At 41.8% G+C, this 21,712-nt stretch overlaps 2 protein-coding genes across 4 annotated transcripts in view; one reads left to right on the forward strand and one right to left on the reverse strand.

The window, feature by feature from the left end:
• The first annotated feature begins 699 nt into the window (after positions 1-699).
• On the forward strand, positions 700-6,236 carry cfap90 (cilia and flagella associated protein 90). Its single transcript, XM_030063471.1, has 4 exons — positions 700-822; positions 1,508-1,624; positions 5,453-5,659; positions 6,109-6,236. Exons 1-3 carry the CDS (start codon positions 709-711, stop codon positions 5,633-5,635), a joined length of 414 nt encoding a protein of 137 aa, XP_029919331.1. The 5' UTR covers positions 700-708; the 3' UTR covers positions 5,636-5,659; positions 6,109-6,236.
• Positions 6,237-8,131: 1,895 nt separating this feature from the next.
• Positions 8,132-21,712, reverse strand: part of adcy2b (adenylate cyclase 2b (brain)) — a 47,262-nt gene continuing 33,681 nt past the window's right edge. For 2 of the 3 annotated variants that reach the window (XM_030064285.1, XM_030064284.1), the window contains 10 exons: positions 20,525-20,665; positions 20,295-20,411; positions 18,166-18,350; positions 16,499-16,583; positions 14,043-14,201; positions 13,279-13,425; positions 12,904-13,011; positions 11,819-11,933; positions 11,601-11,725; positions 8,132-9,062 (listed from right to left, as the gene is read on the reverse strand). In XM_030064285.1, coding sequence (XP_029920145.1) covers positions 8,910-9,062; positions 11,601-11,725; positions 11,819-11,933; positions 12,904-13,011; positions 13,279-13,425; positions 14,043-14,201; positions 16,499-16,583; positions 18,166-18,350; positions 20,295-20,411; positions 20,525-20,665 — 1,335 coding nt within the window. In that variant the 3' untranslated portion in view covers positions 8,132-8,909. The remainder of the gene's footprint in view (positions 9,063-11,600; positions 11,726-11,818; positions 11,934-12,903; positions 13,012-13,278; positions 13,426-14,042; positions 14,202-16,498; positions 16,584-18,165; positions 18,351-20,294; positions 20,412-20,524; positions 20,666-21,712) is intronic. The other variant, XM_030064286.1, reaches the window with a different exon arrangement.

The following is a 21,712-nucleotide window of genomic DNA, read 5'->3' on the forward strand; positions in this document are numbered from 1 at the left end:
TGGAGGACCTTGAAGATGCAAGGTTTATTAGGATAAAGAAAAACAGAGAAGAGGACTCTTGTGACACCGCAAAGATGAAGTCAAAAAAACAACATATCTTAAGAAATAGTTCCTCTGGTGATAGAGAAATAAGTAGAGACAGAAAGAGATTCTCACATACTCTTTCCTGACTTTACAGATGTGACATAACAACTTAAAAAAAAAATAATGCATTCAGTTTGTGGAATAAATGATGCCTTCAAGTGCTGTTGCAGTCATAGTAATTATGAACGACCTAATTACATTTATACAACTATAGTTATGCAAATATTGGCAAATATCATAATTAAAACATCAATTACATTGTAATGTGATGTTGGTCTATTAGTTTATCACACTGATTAAATAACACCTTCTTAGTCGTTTTCATTGCTTCACATTGTCCCTGGTAAATAATATTATGTACAGGGAGAGTGTAAATCCACTGAATTCATGACTTATTTGCTGCCTTTATGTCTAAGTTATTTGACCCTGAACAACAATGCTTGAGCCAAGTCACATATAAAGCATGCAGAGAGTGAAGTACGAGCTTCCAGAGAGGCTCTGAAGGCAGCACAAGTGCAATCAGCTGAAGTGGGCCGGTATCCCGGCAACCGTAGACGCCAGGAGCTCCAGCACAGGCTTCACATTTCTGAGGCATTACTGGAAGATGTTCAGACTGTAAGATGGATGTTTCACAGGAAGCAAAAAAAAACCCCTCTCTGTTCCTTGTCTGTGTTCAGTTACATCCCACCACGACGAAATGAACCAAAGGAAATGACTTACTTTAAGCGTGAGGCCAGGGTAAGTTAATAATTGATACATGCCTGGTTAGCTTGGTTGACATAAACTAAGCTGACTTAAGCTGACTGTTCTGTGCTGTTATATAGGCCTAATATTTTAGAAGAATCAGACTTCCCACTGAAATATCACTGTTCAACCTTTTGGGACTGCTGTTAGATGAAAAACCACATTGAGAAACCAGGGAGAATTTTACTAAGTCAAAGTCATGGCAAGATCACGGCCAGTTTAAAAAATGCCAGAATGAGATGTATAATTCAAAAAGGTTTGTTACATTGTGATTGGTGGAGTCCCAGATGATGTAAACTGTGTACAGACAGTTGAGTATTTTGCTAGCACCTGGCCCTGAATTGCTCTTACTGGATTGAAAATGGCTATAAAACTTAAATTTAAGAAAAACGAACTAAAACATCATTGTAAATTCACTGGTTAAATTTTGTCCCAGTGGCTGCTTTGATAATTACAGTTTAAACTCGAAACTGATGGAGGAAGCACTTAAGTGATGTGATTAACTTGATTAAAATACCACTGGTGATTTGTGATTGCTCATCAGTTGCCAGTCTCCTGATAGGACTTTGTTGTGGTTTTTACCTCCAAGATCTTGCCCAAAATGCTAAGCCTGCCTTCCCTCTGACAGAGGAGGGGGTCTTGTATGTGTACCAGCTGATGTGTGTCTCCTCACCCTCAGGCCCCGGAGGTCTGCACGTATGACCGTCTGTTCCACCAGGCTGAGGGTTACGATAACAAAGTGCACCGCGATGACAGAGAACACAGCAAAGGCCGAGGATTCGATATTTTTACGGAGGTAACAACCACACCCCACCAGCTGTTTCACCTCACACCACCTCACCACAAATGTTACAGCCTGCTAATGAGCTCAGCCTCGAGTAAAGTTGACCTGCCATGTTGATTTAGTCTGTCTTTGTAGATGTTTGACCAGTCCCAGGCAGCGCACTGACACTAAAGGACTACATCAACTTCGTAATAATACAGCTGAGGAGTTGCAGCTGTACAAAAATGAATTTGTCATGAATGGAGATTAGGTTGACGTGGTCGGCTGGTCACAGGCATGCCACATGGCACACTCAGGTTGCTGAGGGTGATGTGCATTGATTTGTAGTGCAAAAAAAAAGAAAAGAAAAAAAGACAGCTGCTTGTTAGCTGTCTTCCTCCTTAATGATGGTGTTGTCTGGAAATCTGCCAAAATAAGACAATGCAAAGCAAGAAAAATAATGTTATATTCTTATACATTTTGATCAATAACTGTAATTTAATTACATATTTTCAGTCATTGTAACGGATTACTATTATGTTTATTTTTGATTTAATTATGTAGTGCTGTTACATATTACTAGTTCCTTCCCAACACTGCGAGTTATGTATATGATATGTTAGAGGTGCACTGTGAAAAACTGAGGGTCAGTTCAAGTTAGGACCACTTCGACTGTGACAAAAACATGGAATAACCACATAATATATCAGTAAGTCCTTCAGGTGACGAGAACAAGATCAAATCTTGTGCTTGGTCCACTTTTCTTATTTTTTGGTCATGTGAGTCTAAATGGTCTTCATGTCTCAGCAGTTTCACGTAGCGTACCTTTAAGGAATCCCAGGCGACCAGCATGATCAACAGTTTGAAAATAAAACCTTGGTGCTGTTTTTTTTTTGTTTTTTTTTTATTATACAGCCCGCAGACTCATGACTTCCGAAAAGAGAGTCTTAATCTTCATTCGTCAACAGAGAGCAAACTTTGCTCATTTGCTGTTTAAGCAAAACAAATAATGCACGGCTCACAGGAAGGCAGACCTTATGGCCTTGAAAGTGTGTAGTTTTTGTCCAGTTCTTGTCTATTTCACCAATCCCCTGATCAAGAACAGCAGGTTTAGAGGCATGTTATTAAACTAAACTTAATATAATCAACATAATTTCAACCAAAATGAATTAAGACTTCTTTTTTTACTTTTTACTTTTTACTTTTTTTTTCTTTTTTTTTTTTTTTAAATTGATCTAACATCAACTTAACAGCATCCATCTGTGTTGTATTACATTGTGTGGTCAGTTGCATGGACACTGCCATAGTGACTGTACCAAGATCGTGACAGTGGGTGGGTGGGTCCAGTTATATAGCTGGTAAAGTTTGCCCAGTGCTGTTTGTCAAGACTTGTTCAGACTGGCTGAATTTAGCCTTCCAGTCTAGAAGTATGTCGGAGCAAAATGGAGGTCAGAAAGTTTCAGTAGGGGGCATTAAACACATCACGATTCAGAAATGCAGAGAGAGCAAAGTATGTAAACTGCAATGCCTTTCCAACAGACACTGCAGCAGTAATGCAGATGATCTGTATGTGTTTGACTATCGTTTTTAAATTGATTTGAATATTTTCACATGTCCATTTGTGCTGCTTAACAATATTAACATTGCTTTCATTTTGTGTGAATTGGCTCTTGGTGTTTCTGGCTGGTGCAGTGTGGCTACAAACACAAAACTCTCAAGCTTCCCTTCTGAGAGGACGCTGCCAAAACGGCTGCGAAATGAATCACAGAAGGACATACCAGTACATTAATGAAAATGGTGCTTATTCTTCCAATGGTGGATTGCACAAATGAAGCACTCTGCGTTTATGTGGGCAATGTGTTTTAAGATATGTGGGTCCCTAAACATGTATTTCTCAGTCGTGTGACATTTGGTTTTGCCTCCTTTTGGAGCCTTTTCATCTCCATAGAATAATAATTCTTGTCAAGAAAACTAGCTCACAGTGAATTTCTGGGTCAGTGAAAGCAGGGAGCATGCTGCTCAGCTTGTAATTACAGTGAGCTGAGTGGAGCCTCTCAGCGCTGGTGATGGTTCCTAGTGTGAATTAGGACAATTTTCATTCCAGAATTCTCTCTGGAATATGAATAAAGACCAAATTATACTATTTAAAGCTAATATGCAGTTTTTCACCTTAAAGAAAAAGTCCACCCTCTGCTACTATTATATTGTTAGATACCAATTTATGATGTTCAGAGCATTCCAGGAGTTATTTTGTGATTAAATGGTTTGGTGTCCCTTCTCTTCCCCCCAGCCTGCCTTATCTGCTTTTAATCTGTTAGTTATTTCCTACTTTTCCCGGAATGATCCTTAACCCTTTCCAGAGACAAGCTTCATGCATTAAGCTGTGGGTTGTTTTCATGTGGAAACAACAGTGTTCTTTTTTTTTTTATTATTATTATCATCTAGCTGAAAAAAAAGGTTGCAGAAAAGTGTTGTGACCCTTACTCAAAATGTGTCATGGATGTGCTCTGGTCTATTGTGGCTATTGTCAGTGGAGAAATTAGTATCCCTTCCTGTGCAAGGACAGATTTCTCCCTGTTATTCTGCCTTCAACTGCAAATCAAAAGCTCATTTTTTTCTGACGCTATAACTGCTGCATATGGCTTGACCAGTGCCTTGAATGCACATATAGAGTAACCATAGAAACCTGATAAAAAAAGAAATGGACACTGTTAGAATCCTTTTTTTTTTCGTTATTACAAAAAGCAAATATTCAAGTGTTGCTTTTTATATCAGCGGCACAATGGAGAGCAGAGACTGCACACCAGGCTGGAGGGGGGAGGACTATGAGTCGGAGTGTGTCTGTCTGTCTGATCATCTGTCCGCTGGCATAACGTCCAAATGTTGTATTTCCACCAAATTTGCTGGGAAGGTTGGTCACGGGCCAAGGAAGACGTGCCTAACTTGTTGTGCCTCTTGGCTTATGGGGTGTCCTCACATAATGTCCAACACCGGAGCAAAACCAGCAATATATTGTCTTCTAACACTGATTGGACCACGCCCACTTCAGTTTTTTGCAGTTTCTCCATAGGGGTGAAACGGCAGCAGGCGTGGCCTACCCCAAAAAATCACATTTCTTTCCAACAGCTTTCCAACATATTAACTGCTCACACTGATTTGGCCATGCTCACTTCAGTTTTTTTGCAGTTTCTCCAAAGCAGGCCATGTAACGTGTCCTTTAACTTGCCGTACAGCTGCCGACAAGCTGGTTGACACACGGCCACGCCCACTTCTGGCTGTGCTCTTAATTAGACATTCTGGACCAGAGCTATTAGCTTTTTGTTGTCAGGAAACGTCAACTCTAAAAATTAGGTGTCACTGATTTTCCCTATTTTCCGACTGGTAATTAAAAGCTTGAAGGTGCATTCATGTTCTTAGTAACTCATAAATATGGTAAATGGTGAATAAGGAAAAAAAAGAGGTAAAGCACTCGAAGGCACTGTATGACACAGAAACGGGACACTTTTGTCTCAGCTCTCGTCAGAGACTTAGACTGAATTAACCGCCTGTGCAATTAGAAAGTAACACTGATGCTGCAGGGTGTTTTTGAGCAGCAAGCTTCACTGTTCCTCTGTTCCTTCATTTATTCCACCTTTGCTGTTGTTATTACCTCCCTGCCCTGTGGCTGCTTGCTTCATTGTGGTAGCCACCACCCAATTCATCACTGGCCACAGTCACATGACACACCCATAGGAAATGGTAAACGCCCCAAAAATATCTTGAGGTTTAAAGGCTGGTGAGTGCATTTTTACGGTTTTTCTTAGTGCAGCTTTAATAGTTATTTGCTCTTTCTCTCCGCGCCCTTGTCCTGCTCACTCCCAGGAGATATCCAGAGTTGTCCCAGTCCGATCGTCTTCAGAGTACGGCCGTCGCCCTCCTCCTGCCCAGCTGCTCCAGCCAGGCCAGCAGTATGCCCGTGTGGCTACTATGCAATCCGAATTTTTCAAGAAAAATGGGATCACCTGGTCTGTAGCAGAGGGATACGGATCAGTGGTCCCTGTTTGATACTGAAGTGTCAAAGTATGACAAGTGAGCGTTTGCTACAACTGTGAATAAATGTATGAGGTGTGAAAATGTTTGTGATTTGTCTGTTGACTTTGGATGATAGATTTATGTAGAAGATATTTTAAAGACTATTTAGTAAAAGTAAAGCAAAATAACAAGTGGAAAGCAGTGTCTGCCAAACAACTCAAAAGAATGAATAAAAAAGGAGGAGGTGACATTTTCCAGGAGGACATTTTTTTATATAGATAGATAGATAGATAGATAGATGTACTTCATTGATCCCGAACTGGGAAATTATAGTGTTATACCTTAATTATCCTTTTTATCTGGGTGCACAAAATATTCTGCCCTCTGCCTCAGTGTCATGGCCATTAGATAGCACCTTATCGTTTTCCTCGCTCACTCCAGTTGTAATAAAGAAGTATTCTTAAGCAGCAATCAATCATTTTTTATTTTTTTTGTCTCACACATAGATTAGCCTGAAGCTGTACCATCAGTGAGCGAGAGAGCGTCATCTGAATGACTGATCAACTGACTTTCCTGAATTTGGCTCCTGATGAGCACATCTTTCGCCGTGGGAAAAATAACTCATCTGCTGACACAAGTTGATGCCAATCGCATGATTCATTTTGCGTTTTGGTGCGTTTCACATCATCGTGTCTGTGCACATATTTGTTTTCCCTCAGGGCCACCAAAGTCACCAGGTTTCACCTTAAAGACACACACACACACACATATGCACAGCTGAGTGCACTGGAGGAACGCCTTAACAAAACATCCCCAGATTTGTTTCTTTGGTTAAACGTTAAACCACCCGGCCTTATTCTGTACATCCATTAACTAAGTCTCCTATTCATGGCTTGTGTTGCAACTACATGCTATGCTATATTCTGTTTTTATTCTTTTACTTTTTTTATTATTAGTAAATTATGTATACTTATTTCCAGTGATATTCTGCCTGGAGAATGCCACTTTTCAAGCCCCTTGATTTTAAGTAATTCTCCCTCACATTTCCCTGCTTTTTTTTTTTTTTTGTATCTTTTATAAAGTTCCTTATATGTGTAAATAAGCAAACCAATCTAAACCATGTGATCCCATAGGTTGTTTGTTCCAGCCCTCTGATACGACCCACAGGAGCGTTTCCTGAGCGAACGTTTTAGTGTCACTGTGTGCCTGATTTGTGACTCAGTGCTGTGGAAGTGAATGGAGACATACAAATATATTATTCAGAATTAGCAGCCCAGGGGACCACAGAGAAACTAATGAGGAGATTTCACCATCATGTGGACTCTTATAACGCCCAGGTAACTTTACAACCCAGCACTCTAACAAAGTTCAGTTTTGCTGTGAGTTCTCACCTGGGTGAATGGACAAAATTAGTCATTTTGTCGATTTGTTGAATTTGTCTTGTTTTGGAGCCACCGGCCTTATCTTTTCAAGCACATTACAGCAAGTAATGTGGCAGCATTAATCAGCTATGATTCACTTTACCATAATGTACAGTCATCAGCATAGTTGTTACATATTAGTCGGCTATAGGACGAACAAAAAAAGCACAAGTTTCTTCAGCACATTTAAATTAAATTGGAAGATTAATTTGACTAACAGTACAGTATTCACAATGTTTGTGTTTGTGTGTTTTAGACAAAAAGAATCTAGCAAGAACTCACACTAACAAATAAAGAAAGAGAGAGAGAAAAAAGAGAAGAAAAAGAAAAAATCATTTGACTTTATGTCCCAGAAACCTATAGCTGCTTTAAATAATTGAATGCAACCATGTGTATGTGATACAGTGTAGCCTCCTCGTCTCAGAACTGGTCATAGTCTGCTGACCAAAATGTCCTCTCTTGTGCATTTTCAGTCAGTCTTATACCTTATGTAAATAAATGAGAGTCTTTTCTTCTGCATCAGTTGGTCTCTTTTGGATTTTCAGGCCTTTTAAAAAAAAAAAAAAAAAAAAAAAAAATCATAGTGCAAGTTCTTGTTGGATTCTTGTTGTCAGTAGTTGCTGAACTCATGCACCAAAGACAGCGTTTCTAAATTACAGGGCTTTACTTTAGAGTGCAGACATCTCTCACTTGTTCTGCCTGTGTATTTTTGGAGCAAGAAACATTTAATTTAAAAAAAAAAAAAGAAGACAACTACCTCTTTCTACTTTCATTTTACAACTACAGCACTTATCTAAGAGAGTACCACCAGGAGCTGGTAAAAATGATGAGAGTATTTTAAGAAGGAGAAAGAGTTCAAATCTGTATGTTTCATTTTGAGACACTTTAAACTTCAGATTAATCCTCAGAGATCTCTGCCAAGCCCTAAATGTAGTATGTTGCATACTGGTGTATTTCAGTTGAGTAGCAATTATTTATTTCTCCATGTGGGCCTTCATGGCAGTCTTTTCATGATACACTTGTACTTAGAGTACCAGAACAAAGACACAAAAGAGAGAGGACATCAACTTATATACAAATGTTTAATGAATAACAAAATGATGGCAGTGAAAATTTACATACTGTTGGTTTGGTTCCAGATGAAGTAAAAAAAAAGAAAGAAAGAAAGAAAGAAAGAAAGAACTCCAGTTTGCACCTTGAATCTTCTGTCTGAGCCACCTACTCTTCAGTGGGACAGAAACACAGCTCTGAAGCTATAAATACAATTCACAGATTTTTGGCAAACTACCCATCACGCTGGCGAATTTGTTGGAATCGAACGCTGTATATGACAATTAACTATTGTAACGTCTGTTTGGAATAAAATGGAACAGACCGGCTCACAGTGCCAACCAGGCACCCATTAAAAAAAAAACAAAAAACAACACAGCTCGGCAGGCAGCTCAGTGCACTGAAATGTAAGGCTCTGAAGCACTGCAACACTGGCATGGTTAATTATCTCCTCACCACTAGTACTGTACAGGTGGGTGACTGCAGTCCTTGAGAGCTGCACTGTCCTCTGGTTTCAACAAACCTCCCTTCAGTCAGGCGCTCCGATCCACAGCCAAGAGACTCCGCTGAGCGATGTCCTCGACACACTCCAGGCATGAAAACCATCCGTAGTGCAGCGTTGAAGGACTGTAGCGTCGTGCCTCAGCCCTGCTCTACTTTGTGTTGCTAGGGAAGGAGGAGGGATGTGGGCCTCGACTGCAGTCTATCCACGGGCACCGCTGGCTTCTGGCGATGGCGTTGTACTCACAGAGTCATGGCGAATCACGTCTACAGCTGCTTTGTGTGTGGGATTTGTGTTTTCAAGTCTGTCGATTTTGTACGCGTGCGTGCCGTGCTCAGGGCATCACTGTCCCCTGTGACAGAGACCGGGTCATCTCTGTGTGAACAAAGTAGGTCTTCAGCTCTCCTTTGCCCTTCACGTTGATGATGCCTCGACATGAGCACATGTACCCCAGCGTTAACAGGATGTGACTTGTCTCCTCCGTTACCTGTACGGAGTGTTATAGGTTCAATTTGGTTAATGTGGTCTGAATTAAAAAGCAAACCACAGAAACATGATTAGAGCAAAATACCCATTTCCCAATTTATGCAGACTAACACAAGGGGCTCTATTTTCCCGGCGCAGCGCAGGGTGGCGCAGTGAGGCGCACCCTGCGCAAAGCTATTTTCGACCAGCGCAACCCGTGGGGCGCACAGTTTCTTATTTTCCCAGACCGAGGTTCGCCGAGATGGGAGTGGCGGCGCAGCAGGGGGAGGTGCCGACAGATTCAACCTGGCGCAGTGACATTTTGGTGCCAAAAGGCTTCGCCGAGGTGCGCCAAAAGCTCGCCTCCTGAAACCACGTCTACTTTCGGCGCAAGGCGCAGCGGGGCCGGCACAGTGGAATTTTGGCTGGCAGGCGGGCAGTGCGCACACGTCTCCAAAACCTCACAGATTGTCAGGCACAGTAACAATGCAATAAATAAACACAAAAAACACAATTCAATGCTATAATCTCAATCAGCACATAAATGTATCTCCATATCGACTGTCCTGTCACAACTGATGTCAGATCAAAGAAGATTGGCACCGTTTGGCAGCGTAATGGAAACCCAACCTGATCACCTGTCAGTCAAACAATGTATCCAGTATGGTGATGTCTTTTTTCCAGTCATGGTGTCTGGCACTGCTCCTGTTAACTACACAGTTCTTCTTCCATATATATAAATATTCCACTCTGGGTTTCCGTTATCCGGTAATCACCGGACTATGACTGGTAGCCTAAAATCAGCCAAAGTCCGGTAATTTTTAAATGCCCGGTGAAAATATTCCCTCTAAGCACAATTTGAATTTTATTAAAACAGTCAATTTTCACGTAATTTTATTTATTTATTTATTTATTTAAAAAAAAATAGCCTGCGTGATCCCTGTCTCCAATGTACCAGAGAGAGAGAGAGAGAGAGAGAGGTTTTTCTCTGCAGAACCGGATCAAAACAGCGCAGCAAAGTTGCCTGGGGGAGAACAAGGTCACAAGACTGATGCGCATTGCAAGTTGCGGAGAGACACTTGAGACTTTCGATTTTAATTCAGCTGCTGAATTTAGTTTTTATTGCATCTATTTGATTTCAAGTTGGCAGCACGCAGCGTTATTAAAATGGTATGAGCCAGTTTTTTTGTTTGCAAATTGTAGTTGCATTTGTTTGCAATTGTATGCAATGTTCATGTTAAAAGAGCACAGGCTTGTGCAATATTTATTTATTTATTTATTTATTTATTTATTTTAGACGTTACGCACTTGAGTCAATTGACGGCACTAATTTTATTTGATATAGCCTACTTTTCAATAAAAATATTACGATATAAATTGACATGCCTTGATGTCATTCTTATGTAGCCTGCATATAATTTTAAGCTCAATAAATTCAGATAATATTTGACCGGAATTTCAAACATTTGTCCGGTAAATTGAAAACCTGCCGGTCATATTGTCCGGTGCCAATTTTTTTTCTAGGGGAAACCCTGATTCCACACATATAGAAAATGTAAAATGCATCGGTTCCTTGGCAGACTCTGGGCGTTTAGAACAGCAAATGTAAAAGCTTTCATGAACCGGATTTTGTTTTAATCTCTAGTATGTCGTTGCATCAGTAAGTGACGGGAGTCAAAAGTTGCAAAACAAACATGTATTTATATGAATATCGTGAGGATTATCCTCTGAGGTAAAAACATTCATTAAAAATGGGGGCTTCACAGTAAAATTTATATTTCCTTGTAAAAATCAATAACTTTAACAGACGGTGACAGAGCTGGAAAAAGAGAGATGCGAGGCAGGTAGGTAATGGAAAGACAGGGGACTCAGGAAGACGAATTTAAGGATAGATGCATGGATGGATGGATGGATGGACAGATGGATGGCAGGTAGCTCCAGCGACATTCCAGCAGCCAAGACTGGCCTCACTGCGTGTGTGTCGCGGCTGCTCTCTTTCTCCATGTCAATTGTGTGAACGTTCATTACGCCTTCGCGCAGCGCATTTTAAAGGTGAGGACAGGGGCTCATTTGATTGGTTTAAAGTGAATCGGCTGTGTCAAACCCACTCCACGCCTTCTCTCCTCCCTTGCGCCGGTAGGAGGAACGGCGCAGTAGTTGCGCCAAGGCGCACGGCGTGCCAAAATAGCAAAATCCACTTGGCCACTCCCAGTTGGCGCAGCGCAGCTGCGCTGCGCCTCCGCCTCGCCTGGTCTGCGAAAATAGAGCCCAAGATGTTCGATACCATTTTCACCACTGAACATCCAGTGGTTCGGTTCCTAAGGGTATGATTTTGGAGTTGCTGTAAGGTTTATTTTATCAATTTGATGGAAATAGGTTAGTGACTCCCATAGACTTCAAGTCTTTATGCTAAACATGAAATGCTACCCAGAGGAACCAAACCACTGGGCGTACAGAGGTGAAAAAGGTATCAAACATCTAGTCTCAGTCTAGGTAAGTCGGAAAAAGGCTATTTTGCCCCAAACGTTGGAGTATTCCTTACACAGACATGCAGTCCCACCTGTATTTTCCCCAGTACCCCTGTGGTCTCCATCCTGCTGGCTACGTTCACGCTGTTTCCCCAGATGTCATACTGAGGTTTCTGGGCCCCGATAACCCCCGCAATCACCGGTCCGTGGTTAATCCCTAGCCAGGAAAAATCCAAACTATACAAATATGCTCTGCAGCATAGTTTTTAAGGAGTTTATGCACATGGGAATCACGATTGAATGTTCTCACCAACTCTGAGCTTGAAGTCATTGAAGGAGTGTTTGTTGATGACGTCGAGCTTCCCGACCAGAGCGAAGGCAAACTCCACCATGGTGCCGATGTGCATGTACTGCCTGTCATGCTCCTGGAAGAAATGCAGAGGGGGAGAAAATGAGTTGCTAAGATATCTATGATCTATGATCACTATGTCTAACAGTTTTAACCGTGAGTTAACTGTGGTAGTGTTGCATAGGTACTGTGAACAAATGAGACCATAGAGAAGATTGGTAGTGTCGGTCACATGCAAGTGGTACTGTAAGCGCTAGTGTTTCTCAAAATTCCCCGTAACTGCCTCTTGCATCTTGTTGCAAAAAGCATCTTGGCTTCTTCGGCCAGAGGTTTTCTCTTTGCAGAATTAGATGAACATATTGGAGGTGACATTTCCACCAGCGTTTCACTCCTACCACCATCTGTTACTGGACAAGTGAAGGTCAAACTCAACATTTGACCTTCACTTGCGCAGGAAGAACGACACCTTTCCACTGTTTTTGCAAAGTCGCACAATCCAGTAAGTTTCCTGCCAAACCTGTCCTAATATAAAGGCTGGTAGAGGCTCCTCTGAGCAATGGTCTCATTTGTTTGCAGTAATTATACCAACACGATATAAAAATGCTACAACTTGTGTGGGAAGCTCCTTAAAGGTGCTACCCACACAAGTTGAAACAACAGGAGCAAAAACACAACAGAGTACTCCAAATGCATTATGGACAACAAAACACTCTTTGATGCTTTAGCTTCATCCTGTTTTTGATAATAAATGAAAAATGACAACATTGCCGAATATGATCTCAGCCTGCCAAAATACTTTTGGCACCCTGAATTAAGTGGACCGTGTGCAAAAAGGGTTGTTATTCTTTGCCTGCATTCAAATTAAAGCCGGCAGTTTGAACTTTAATCTCGTAGTCATTGTGTCACTGTGCATCTAATGTGGAGAAAACATTCAACAATGTTTGGCTGTCTGAGTACGTCTGCACCTCGCCACACATAATGGATGAGGTCAGGACTGTGTGTGCATGTTTGTGTGTCTGTAAATTAGCACAAGTGTAACAGCTTGCCTGTGTGCAGTCTGGTCCCGGTGTTGCATTGAGTCCTGTTGCAGCCATGTAGGTGCTACCGATGGTCTTTATCTTCTCCACTCCACTGAATTTCGGCTTGGACAACAGCTGCAGATGCATCGGGAATACATCATATAACATAACTATGACACAGGGGCAAAATAACACAAGTTAGCACCCAAATATTGGTCATTTTTTTTGCTTCTCCTACAGTGCAGCTTTGGCACGTAACTGCGATAAAGTAAAAATAGCAATTTGTCTGGTGATTCAGTAAAAATGGCTGTTGAATTTTGGAATCCATCCGCCAATGTCCCTGTCAAAAACCTGGTAATGAGCCATATTTTCAAACAAGATATAAATATAAAGGCAGCTTACCTCATCAAAGTCTGCTATGATCTCGTTGAGCAGACGCAGACACTCCAGCCCTTCCTTATTGACATCGGACTCGGTGTAAAACTCTTTGAAGTCGGGGATGGAGGCAAACATAACGCACACCGACTCATATGACTGATGATATAGATCCTGATAACACAGCAGATAGAGCAAAGAGAGGATATGTGCTGGATACGTGTTGTTCTGGTGAAGCAAAGCTACAGAAAAGCGGCAGATAGAAATCGGCCGACGCAAATGCTTCTTAACAGGATCCTGATCTGTGACCAGAATACATAGCACTGAACAATGATATTCACTGTTCAGCTAATTAAGATAGGATGACACTTTAATGATCTCTTTGGGAAGACCGAGTCGTTGCAGCTGCAAAATAGAGCCCGGATACATCACTAGAATAGGCTGTGAATAAGAATAGAGCAAATGAGGGGTTGTGAGCATAATGCAACCAGCAATTACAATATTATAAGATATCAAATAGAAACATGAGAGAAAAGCGTACAAATAGCTAACATGAATTATAGCAATTGTGCATCTCCAAATAACAGCAGTGGAGCCTACTGGAAGGACAAGTAATGAAAAATATTCAGAGAATATGGAAATGTATGCAACGTCAAGATGCAGGCATTGAATAACAAATGAGAAACCGAGGATATGATGAATGTTCAGCATGCATATAGTCCTTTTCATTAAATATATTCAGTTTACAGAGGTTGACGACGCACATAAATAGAGTAAGACCATGTTCTCACCTCATTCTTCCAGTTGCGTCCCAGGAAGTGCTCGGCGACGTGGGCCGGCAGCACGTTCTCCAGCAGAACCCGGTTGAGGTTCTCCATGGTTTCAATCTCCTCGCACTCCCTCTTGAACTTGTCCCTCCACAGGAAGTCTAACCTACAGTAATATTCATTCTGTTACAGGAGGACACAGAGTAAAAGAGATACCTGCGTCATTCACACCCTGCATTCTGCTCCAGGGCCACAGGACACAGCAGCAACTTTCACCAAGTGCATGAGAAAGAAAAAAATATCCGACAAAGACAGTGAAAAGCAATCATTTTCAACTCATAGATAAATGATATTTGATTTTTGTGTGTGTGTGTGTGTGTGTGTGTGTGTGTGTGTGTGTGTGTGTGTGTGTGTGTGTGTGTGTGTGTCAAGGATTCAAGTGTTTGCATCAGCCTCTTGTAGTCCTCCAGCTAAATTGGTATTCATCCATGGTATGAGATTGCTCCATGAGATGGGCTGCTGGTATTCTGGTCTACTCATTGCCGCCAAATGGAAACTTTATAGGATTTCTGGGAAAAACTAACCAACTGAAACTAAAGGGCATGCTTTGTATTCATAGAAAATTAATGTCCCAATAAGATGACAATGAAACAGTGTGAGGAGCTGCTCTCATTGCTCAAGGAAATAGTGAGCAGACAACACTGTTTTGCATAAAATATAGCCACTGCTTTTTCATCGGTTATTCATGCTTGGAGGACTTCTAAACACATCTAAATATGTCGGCAAATCTTGTCTATAGGGGTCAAAACACTCCGGGGGTGTGTGTGTGTTCATCAGATGGAGTCCCCTGAATGCAGCTTCATTATGCCTATGTGCACAAAAGCCCCAGGCTACCTGTGGGCTGGTACCTACAGTGTGCATATAAATGTGAGTGTGAGCAGATCCATTATAGTACCTCCAGTCTCCAGTGAGATGTATTTCAAGCTCTGTGTGTTGAGCAGTCTAGATGATGTATGGATGTGTGTTGTGGAGCTCTCCCTCGAGAACAGAACGGGGTAGCAATCATACCAGGGCTCCTACAGCACCGGGTGCTCTCCAGTGAGATGCTATGCTATATGCCTGATGGCCTGAGGTTGAATCAGGAATGGAGACGAGCTGCCAACCAGTACTCTTAGGAGGGCTGGTTGGCAGTTCGTGCCATTTGCTTGTATGTGTGCTAGTGTGTGTGTGTGTGTGTGGTTGCACTTCTCCTAGACCAAGGATCTCCACTACCTCCAGGAGTCTAGTTAGTAGGCCAAGAGAGAGGAAGCTCATTCCAGATATAAACCAGCTAACAAGGTTGTAAATGAGCGTCGCTCCAGCACACATCTGTTCATCAGGGATGAATTGCAGCAGCCTGCGTTCTCCTAGCCTGCTTTCCCCTCCCTCTGACTAAACAGCAGGGAACAGTCTTATTAGGATGTAGAATGGGATTTTGCAAGGCAAATCTGTTAATTGTGGGCTAAGAGCATGTGACATGGATGCACTCAAGATTAGTGTGCTTGTATCTAGTGATATAATTTCCGCACTTTTACTTCTGCCAAAGCAGGAGAGCCATGGCTGCACCAAACTTTCCTCTCTTTTTGCCCTGTTTTCCAGAAGTAGCTATTTTGATGATAACTGATGAAGCGTTTTATTCCACTAATTTACAGAGGTGAAAACACCCCTGGGGTTCTTCCAAACAACATCCGGAAGGATGAACACAATTACCCTCGAAAGACCTTGATGAGAGCGCAGCCGTGAATGGGATATGACAGTAACGAAGAGTTTTACACAACAAAGTTGTGTTTCCAAAACAAATCTTCCCCTCCCTCCTGGTGACCCAGAATGAAAACAAGGGTTCGGTCCAATTTTTGTTCCCAGGGGAGCACCAGTTTGGGGTACATGGTCTCAGAGGGGACACTTCCTGTCCAGCACATCTGCTTCTGGTCAGGGCTGATGGATGATACCCTAGAAGAGATGGTACACACACGTGTGCGCGCACGCATGCATGCACCACACACACACACACACACACACACACACACAGAACTTCTCTGTCCTCTCTAGATATCTGTGTCAGCTGCATTTAGCTCACTGTGCATGAACTGAGGAGGCTGGATGCAGAGGAGGTGAAGGTATTTGAGCAGAAGGAAAAAAAAAATGTCTACCATGACCAGCCAGTTCATCTCAAACTGAGTCTTATATTGAATCTCGACCAAGGGATGACCAAGGGTTTGAGATCTATTCATTTATTTTCAATGTAGCTGAAACTGCAATGAGGAACTTGTGTGATTAGTTTCTAGATCATCATTATCCCAACAAGATTTTTTTTTTTTCCAGTAATGACACAAATGATAATACATAGTGGAAAAAAGTGCTTTATATGTCAACAGTTTCATTTTGCCAAATCCATTACCTAGTGATGTCATTATGATGTCCAGTGGATGAAAACTACTGACCTGCCTGGCTAATACAAGAAGAGTGATGAAAAAGATGAAAAGAGACACAGAGCCCATGGTCTTTAGATCCTTGAGGACCCCTGGTCTGATATGTGAGAGAGAGAGAGAGAGAGAGAGAGAGAGAGAGAGAGAGAGAGAGAGAGAGAGAGAGAGAGAGAGAGAGATGTATTAGTTAAGCAGACATATGGGAATATGCCTGTTATTTTCTGTATTCATGTTACAGACTCTGGACTAAGAGTAACAAAAACTACTGCTGACAAAATGTCCTATAATGATTACAGGATATATTGTCAGCAGGGTGACTAGTTTATCTCTCTTTTACTGTGACATCAATGCTTTTATTAATATGTCTAAGTGCTTTGGCAGCACATATACTTTTCATGCCAATAAAGTCACTGCGAGTGAGAGACAAAGAAATGCATGTGGTCAGGAAACTTTTTTCATAATGAGAGTTTTTCAGTATTGAGTCTCTCACTGTCAGTCACATCTGAATCCATCTCCATCAACACAAACTGCTGTATCTCATCTTACGCCAATCATCATCTCTGAGGGTTGCCGCTGATTGGCAGCCAGTGGGAGGACTGCTTCCACAGCAATGCTCTCCCCCTGAAGGAAAGGGCCCCGTCTCATTAGTCATTTTAACAGGCCGTCCTCGAATTCCCCTCGGTGCTCGCTGATACAGAGCAGGAGGCAGTGTAGGAGGGGGAGCAGAGGATTTCAGATGGAAGGCAGGTGCTCCCAAGCAGGCCTAAGATTTCATTTCTTTTCTTCGCCCACTTATTCCTAGTCAGGGTCACGGGGAGCTGACACTTATCACAGCATGCGATGGGCGGAAGGCAGGGGAACACTCTGGCCAGGTTGCCAGCCCATCAGATGGACAACACAGACACACATTTATACATGTGGACACTTCAGACTTGCATGTCTTTGCAAGTTCTCCCTACGTCTGTGTGGGAGGCACCGAATGAGCCAGGAATCAAAACCATGCTGAACCACTGTGTTGCTGAAACTAACTACAAATAATTATTAATGCATTTATGATAATAAGTACACTGAGAATATTTACACTGAGTAATAAAATATGACAGATGAGTTTGCTTCATGAGTAAGACGGAATTTGTAAAGATTGTTTGTTTACTTATACATGCACATCAGCTGTTCTGCGAGGGAGGGTCATGCACAGGAAATGATGAATAATCACAATACATACTGGGCAAGATGGGCTCCTGATGTCTGCATTTGCTTCCGTGGCCCTCGTGGAGTTGATCTCAGGCTGTTCACATGAGTTATCAGAGTAATGGAACGGCACTTAAGACGGCAGCAGGGATTCCCCTGAGAGGAAGTGCCGAGGGGAAGTCAATGTGGGAATGACTAATGAAACAGGGCCCAGGAGACGATCTGTCTCCCCTTTTTACCTTTATGGTCGCTTAGCTGTCGCTCTTATCCTATCTAGCTTGCTCAAGTAAGTAAGCAGGTAGGTAGTTTAGCGTCTTGCTCGAGGAAACTTCAACAGAACATGGCTGCTGCTGGAACTGAACCTGGGACTTTGTAGTTATAGAATGGTCTATTTAAGCCCAAGGTTATATTACTTCTTATAAAACAGATGGTGGGGAAAAGACAACCAGGGTGTGTGTGTGTGTGTGTGTGTTTGTACAGTTTCCGTGTACCTATCCAGTGTCTGAGTGCGGTACAGCGCTTTGCTATATCCATCCAGCAGGGGTGCATGTGTCTGGAGAATGATGATGTTGTATATCACCACGGCAACCAGCATTACTACCATCTTCAGCTCGTAGTTGATCCGCAGAAATACCGAACATGACACGAGGCCCAGTATACAGCAGTAGATAAAGTACTAGAAGAGAGAGAGAGAGAAAGAGAGTAATAAATAAAACAGTGTAAAAACTTTCCTATAAAAGTGTCAGCGCTGTGTCACCTCAGCAAAACCGAATCCTAATATGAATGCATAACCAAGTCTGCCCTTCATAAATTTATTTCCCACAAAATTTAAGTATTGTACAGAGCTTATATACATGCCAGAGGAACAAAAATTGCACTATGCATCTTTATTGGTTCACTGTAATGTTCTACCAGTAGATGCATGTGGCTGACATTAAAGTCTGCCTCTCACAGTGCACCAACCACACCACCCTGTTACAAAAAGAGGGAGAAAGGACTAGTTTCTGCATACTGAGAGCAAATATATATTTATGTAACAAATATTGATTGAGCTTATGTAATACAAGAGAATGCAACAAATACCAATACTGTGTGTATGCTGTGTCAGAAAGTCGAGAGAAGTTGCTCTGCAGTCATATAATGAAGCCTCTACCATGCCTAACACTAATAATTCAGAATATGAATAAAAGCTTTAAGAGTTCACTGTCTACATTTTCTAATTTGTTTCATTAGGCATGGGGGGGCGTGCGGTTGGAAAAAAATCCAACCATGCCCCCCATGGAATATATTTCTTGTTTGGCTGTTTTTTGCTCAGAAGGCATAACTTTGGTAATGAACGTACTTAATCAATATGTAGCGGATTTCGAATGGGTATGCAAGAATTTCCCTCTGGCAAATTGAGGGGAAGTTGCCGTGTTGTCTCTGTACTCTGCATTAGTAGTGCTTTACAATGAGGGACATCATTCCAGCAAATGCCTCACAGCAGGTCAACCCAAGTATGGCCATTTACAGAATATCACAATGTCACAGTCATGCCAACATATAAGCACAGCATGTCCCACTTTAAACTAAAGCAGCTACAAGTCCCTGGCTGTTATAAACACTTATCTGTATCAGTACGACTATGGCTTGAGAATTTTGCACTTTTAGATAAATATCTTTTGTAGCAAATGTAGCAAATAAAAATCTTCTTATAAACTAATAAGCAGATTTGTTTCTCACTGTTACTGTTTTGAGTCAATCCACATTTACGTAAACATTATAGGCTATTTTTTCCTACATTTTAATTGCATCCTTAACAGAGAATACACATTTTGGCAGTTCTCCGTAAGCACTGCAACTGATGGCTAGTTGTAAAGTTCATCCCAAACATACCTGTACGCAAGTGTAGGAAAATTTAAAGTTAACTGACTGTAACAGTAAGTGCACAGTTGTATTCATGATACTGTAGCAGCTCGGTTAACACTGCTGTAGGCTAAAAGCTGTTCGTGTAGCTAAATTATAACTGTTTTGTGATTGCCTGGCTGTTTCACAGCTAGTTTGCTTGCCTTGCCCGCATGTTGATACGGTGCCATGCCATTGGTCCAATGGCCCATTATTCCAAAACCCCAATAGTCAGAAAAATGTCCTATTGGATTGAAAGGCCATTAGTCTGAATTCAGTGGCTGCTGGCTCTGTCCATGGTGCTGAATTGTCAAGGGGTTTTGCCCTTAATAATCTATCTTTCTGACCTTACAGCAAAGGACGTTTGAAGTGATTTCACTGTCACATACAAATGTCCAGTGTTGGAACTAGCGTTATGGTAACCCTAACCCTTTTTGGACTATGGGGGTTTTGGAACAATGGCCGTTTGTTTTTACGATAATGGGCCATCAGACTAATGGGTGTTCAGTGCAACGGGACATTTTTCAGACTCATGTGGTTTTGGAATAAAAGGCCTTCAGACCAATAGGCAGTCCACATTGATGGCAGTTAAAACACAACATGAGCTGCTTTTACTAGCTTTACTTCCTTCCTAAATAACATTATAGGAAAGTAATAGTGGCTGACTCCTACACGGGTAGGGAATTCTGTCACTCTTTCCACCCCTTGCTGTTTACCTCTTCTCTGCTGTACTTACAGGCAGGTAAAACTTGTTTTCACCTGCGAGCTGGATGGGGCCATGGGAGTCCAACAGGCTGTCATTGGTTAGATTCACAGGTGGAACAGCTGATAGGACTTCATCTTCCAGGAAGAACTAGAGAACAATGGCATAGAGGGCACAAAGTTCAGCCGTCACCACTGACACCAAAAGCACCAGAGGGGACACTAAATGTACATCCACATAAGCTGTGGCCTGCAGCCTCTCACCATATTGAAGACGGCCATCACCAGTATGAGGGTGGTGGTCATTATGGTGACGACCAGTCGCAGCCAGGGTTTGTTGGCAATGATGATGTGAGAGGAAGTGGGAAACCAGGTAAGGGAGCAGAGAGATCCCTTCCCTCGCTGCTGAGGGTGCACAGGAACACAGAGAATGATCATAAGAGGAGAACGAGGAGAAAAAAGGGGGACAGGCACAGTATAAATGCTTCTCGTTTGAAAAGAATTTCCCAGTTTGGGATCAATAAAGTAAATCTATCTATCTATCTAAAACACATCATGGAGACACACGTGTGCCCACTTAGAAGACACAGGATGGAGTTTACCATAGATAAATTTCAGACCCATCATTGTGATTAAATTGGAAAGTTGGCTGGTAATTTTAGCAACAAGAAGGAAAATACAGTGATAGCACACATTTGTATGAATGAATGAAACAATATTTTTTTGTGTGTGTGTTATGCCATGAAACCCATGGCCCATCCCACGTTGGATTAAAAGACACATACTAAGTTACACTCCTGGCATTTGGCCTTGAGAAACCAAACAGTTACAGTAAGTTAATAAACCATAAGTGGTTTACTGAACTTCACCAAACCCGAGCCTGAAACTACTGACCCCAGTCCAATCTGTTGTGGCAACCTGGTGTAAAACCTGGAGGGGCCTATTAACAATGAATAGGGGAGGTGACTTTTGTAAATTCAACAAAGTATGATTAATGAAAGTGTATATTATTTATTTATTTGTAATATATTTTCCATCTAAGCTCTTACAGTACCAAAGGCTTGTATGCCAGAGGTTCTGATTGCATCTATGCACAACTTCACAAAAATTACTTTTGTTTACCACCAATCACAACAACGGACGTAACCTTTCAAACATAATTTCTGAGATGTTCATTCCAGCTGTGTTTTAAATAAAATTGCAGAGAACTAGAGAGATTTGAATGGCTGCAAGCAACATCTCTTCCATTTTGCACTTGCCAGGTAGAACTACTGTTTATGAAATAAAACTACAAGGAAACATGGAGGCATGGAAATTATTGGCTGTTGACAGATGATGACTGCAAAAAAGATCAGATGTGGCTGACTTTGTTCTGCCAACAAGCTTGTTGGCTGTGTCACAGCAAAGTTTGTCTGGTCACTCTGTGGGAAATGACTCTACAGGAAAGGAGCT

The sequence above is a fragment of the Myripristis murdjan genome, chromosome 11 (assembly GCF_902150065.1).
Source record: "Myripristis murdjan chromosome 11, fMyrMur1.1, whole genome shotgun sequence".
In the NCBI taxonomy this organism is placed as follows: Eukaryota; Metazoa; Chordata; class Actinopteri; order Holocentriformes; family Holocentridae; genus Myripristis; species Myripristis murdjan.

Coding starts and splice junctions, on each gene's coding strand:
- cfap90 (XM_030063471.1), top strand. CDS start 709: ATGTTTCACAGGAAGCAAAAAAAAACCCCTCTCTGTTCCTTGTCTGTG. Junction 823..1,507: donor ACTTTAAGCGTGAGGCCAGG/GTAAGTTAATAA, acceptor CCTCACCCTCAG/GCCCCGGAGGTCTGCACGTA. Junction 1,625..5,452: donor GATTCGATATTTTTACGGAG/GTAACAACCACA, acceptor GCTCACTCCCAG/GAGATATCCAGAGTTGTCCC.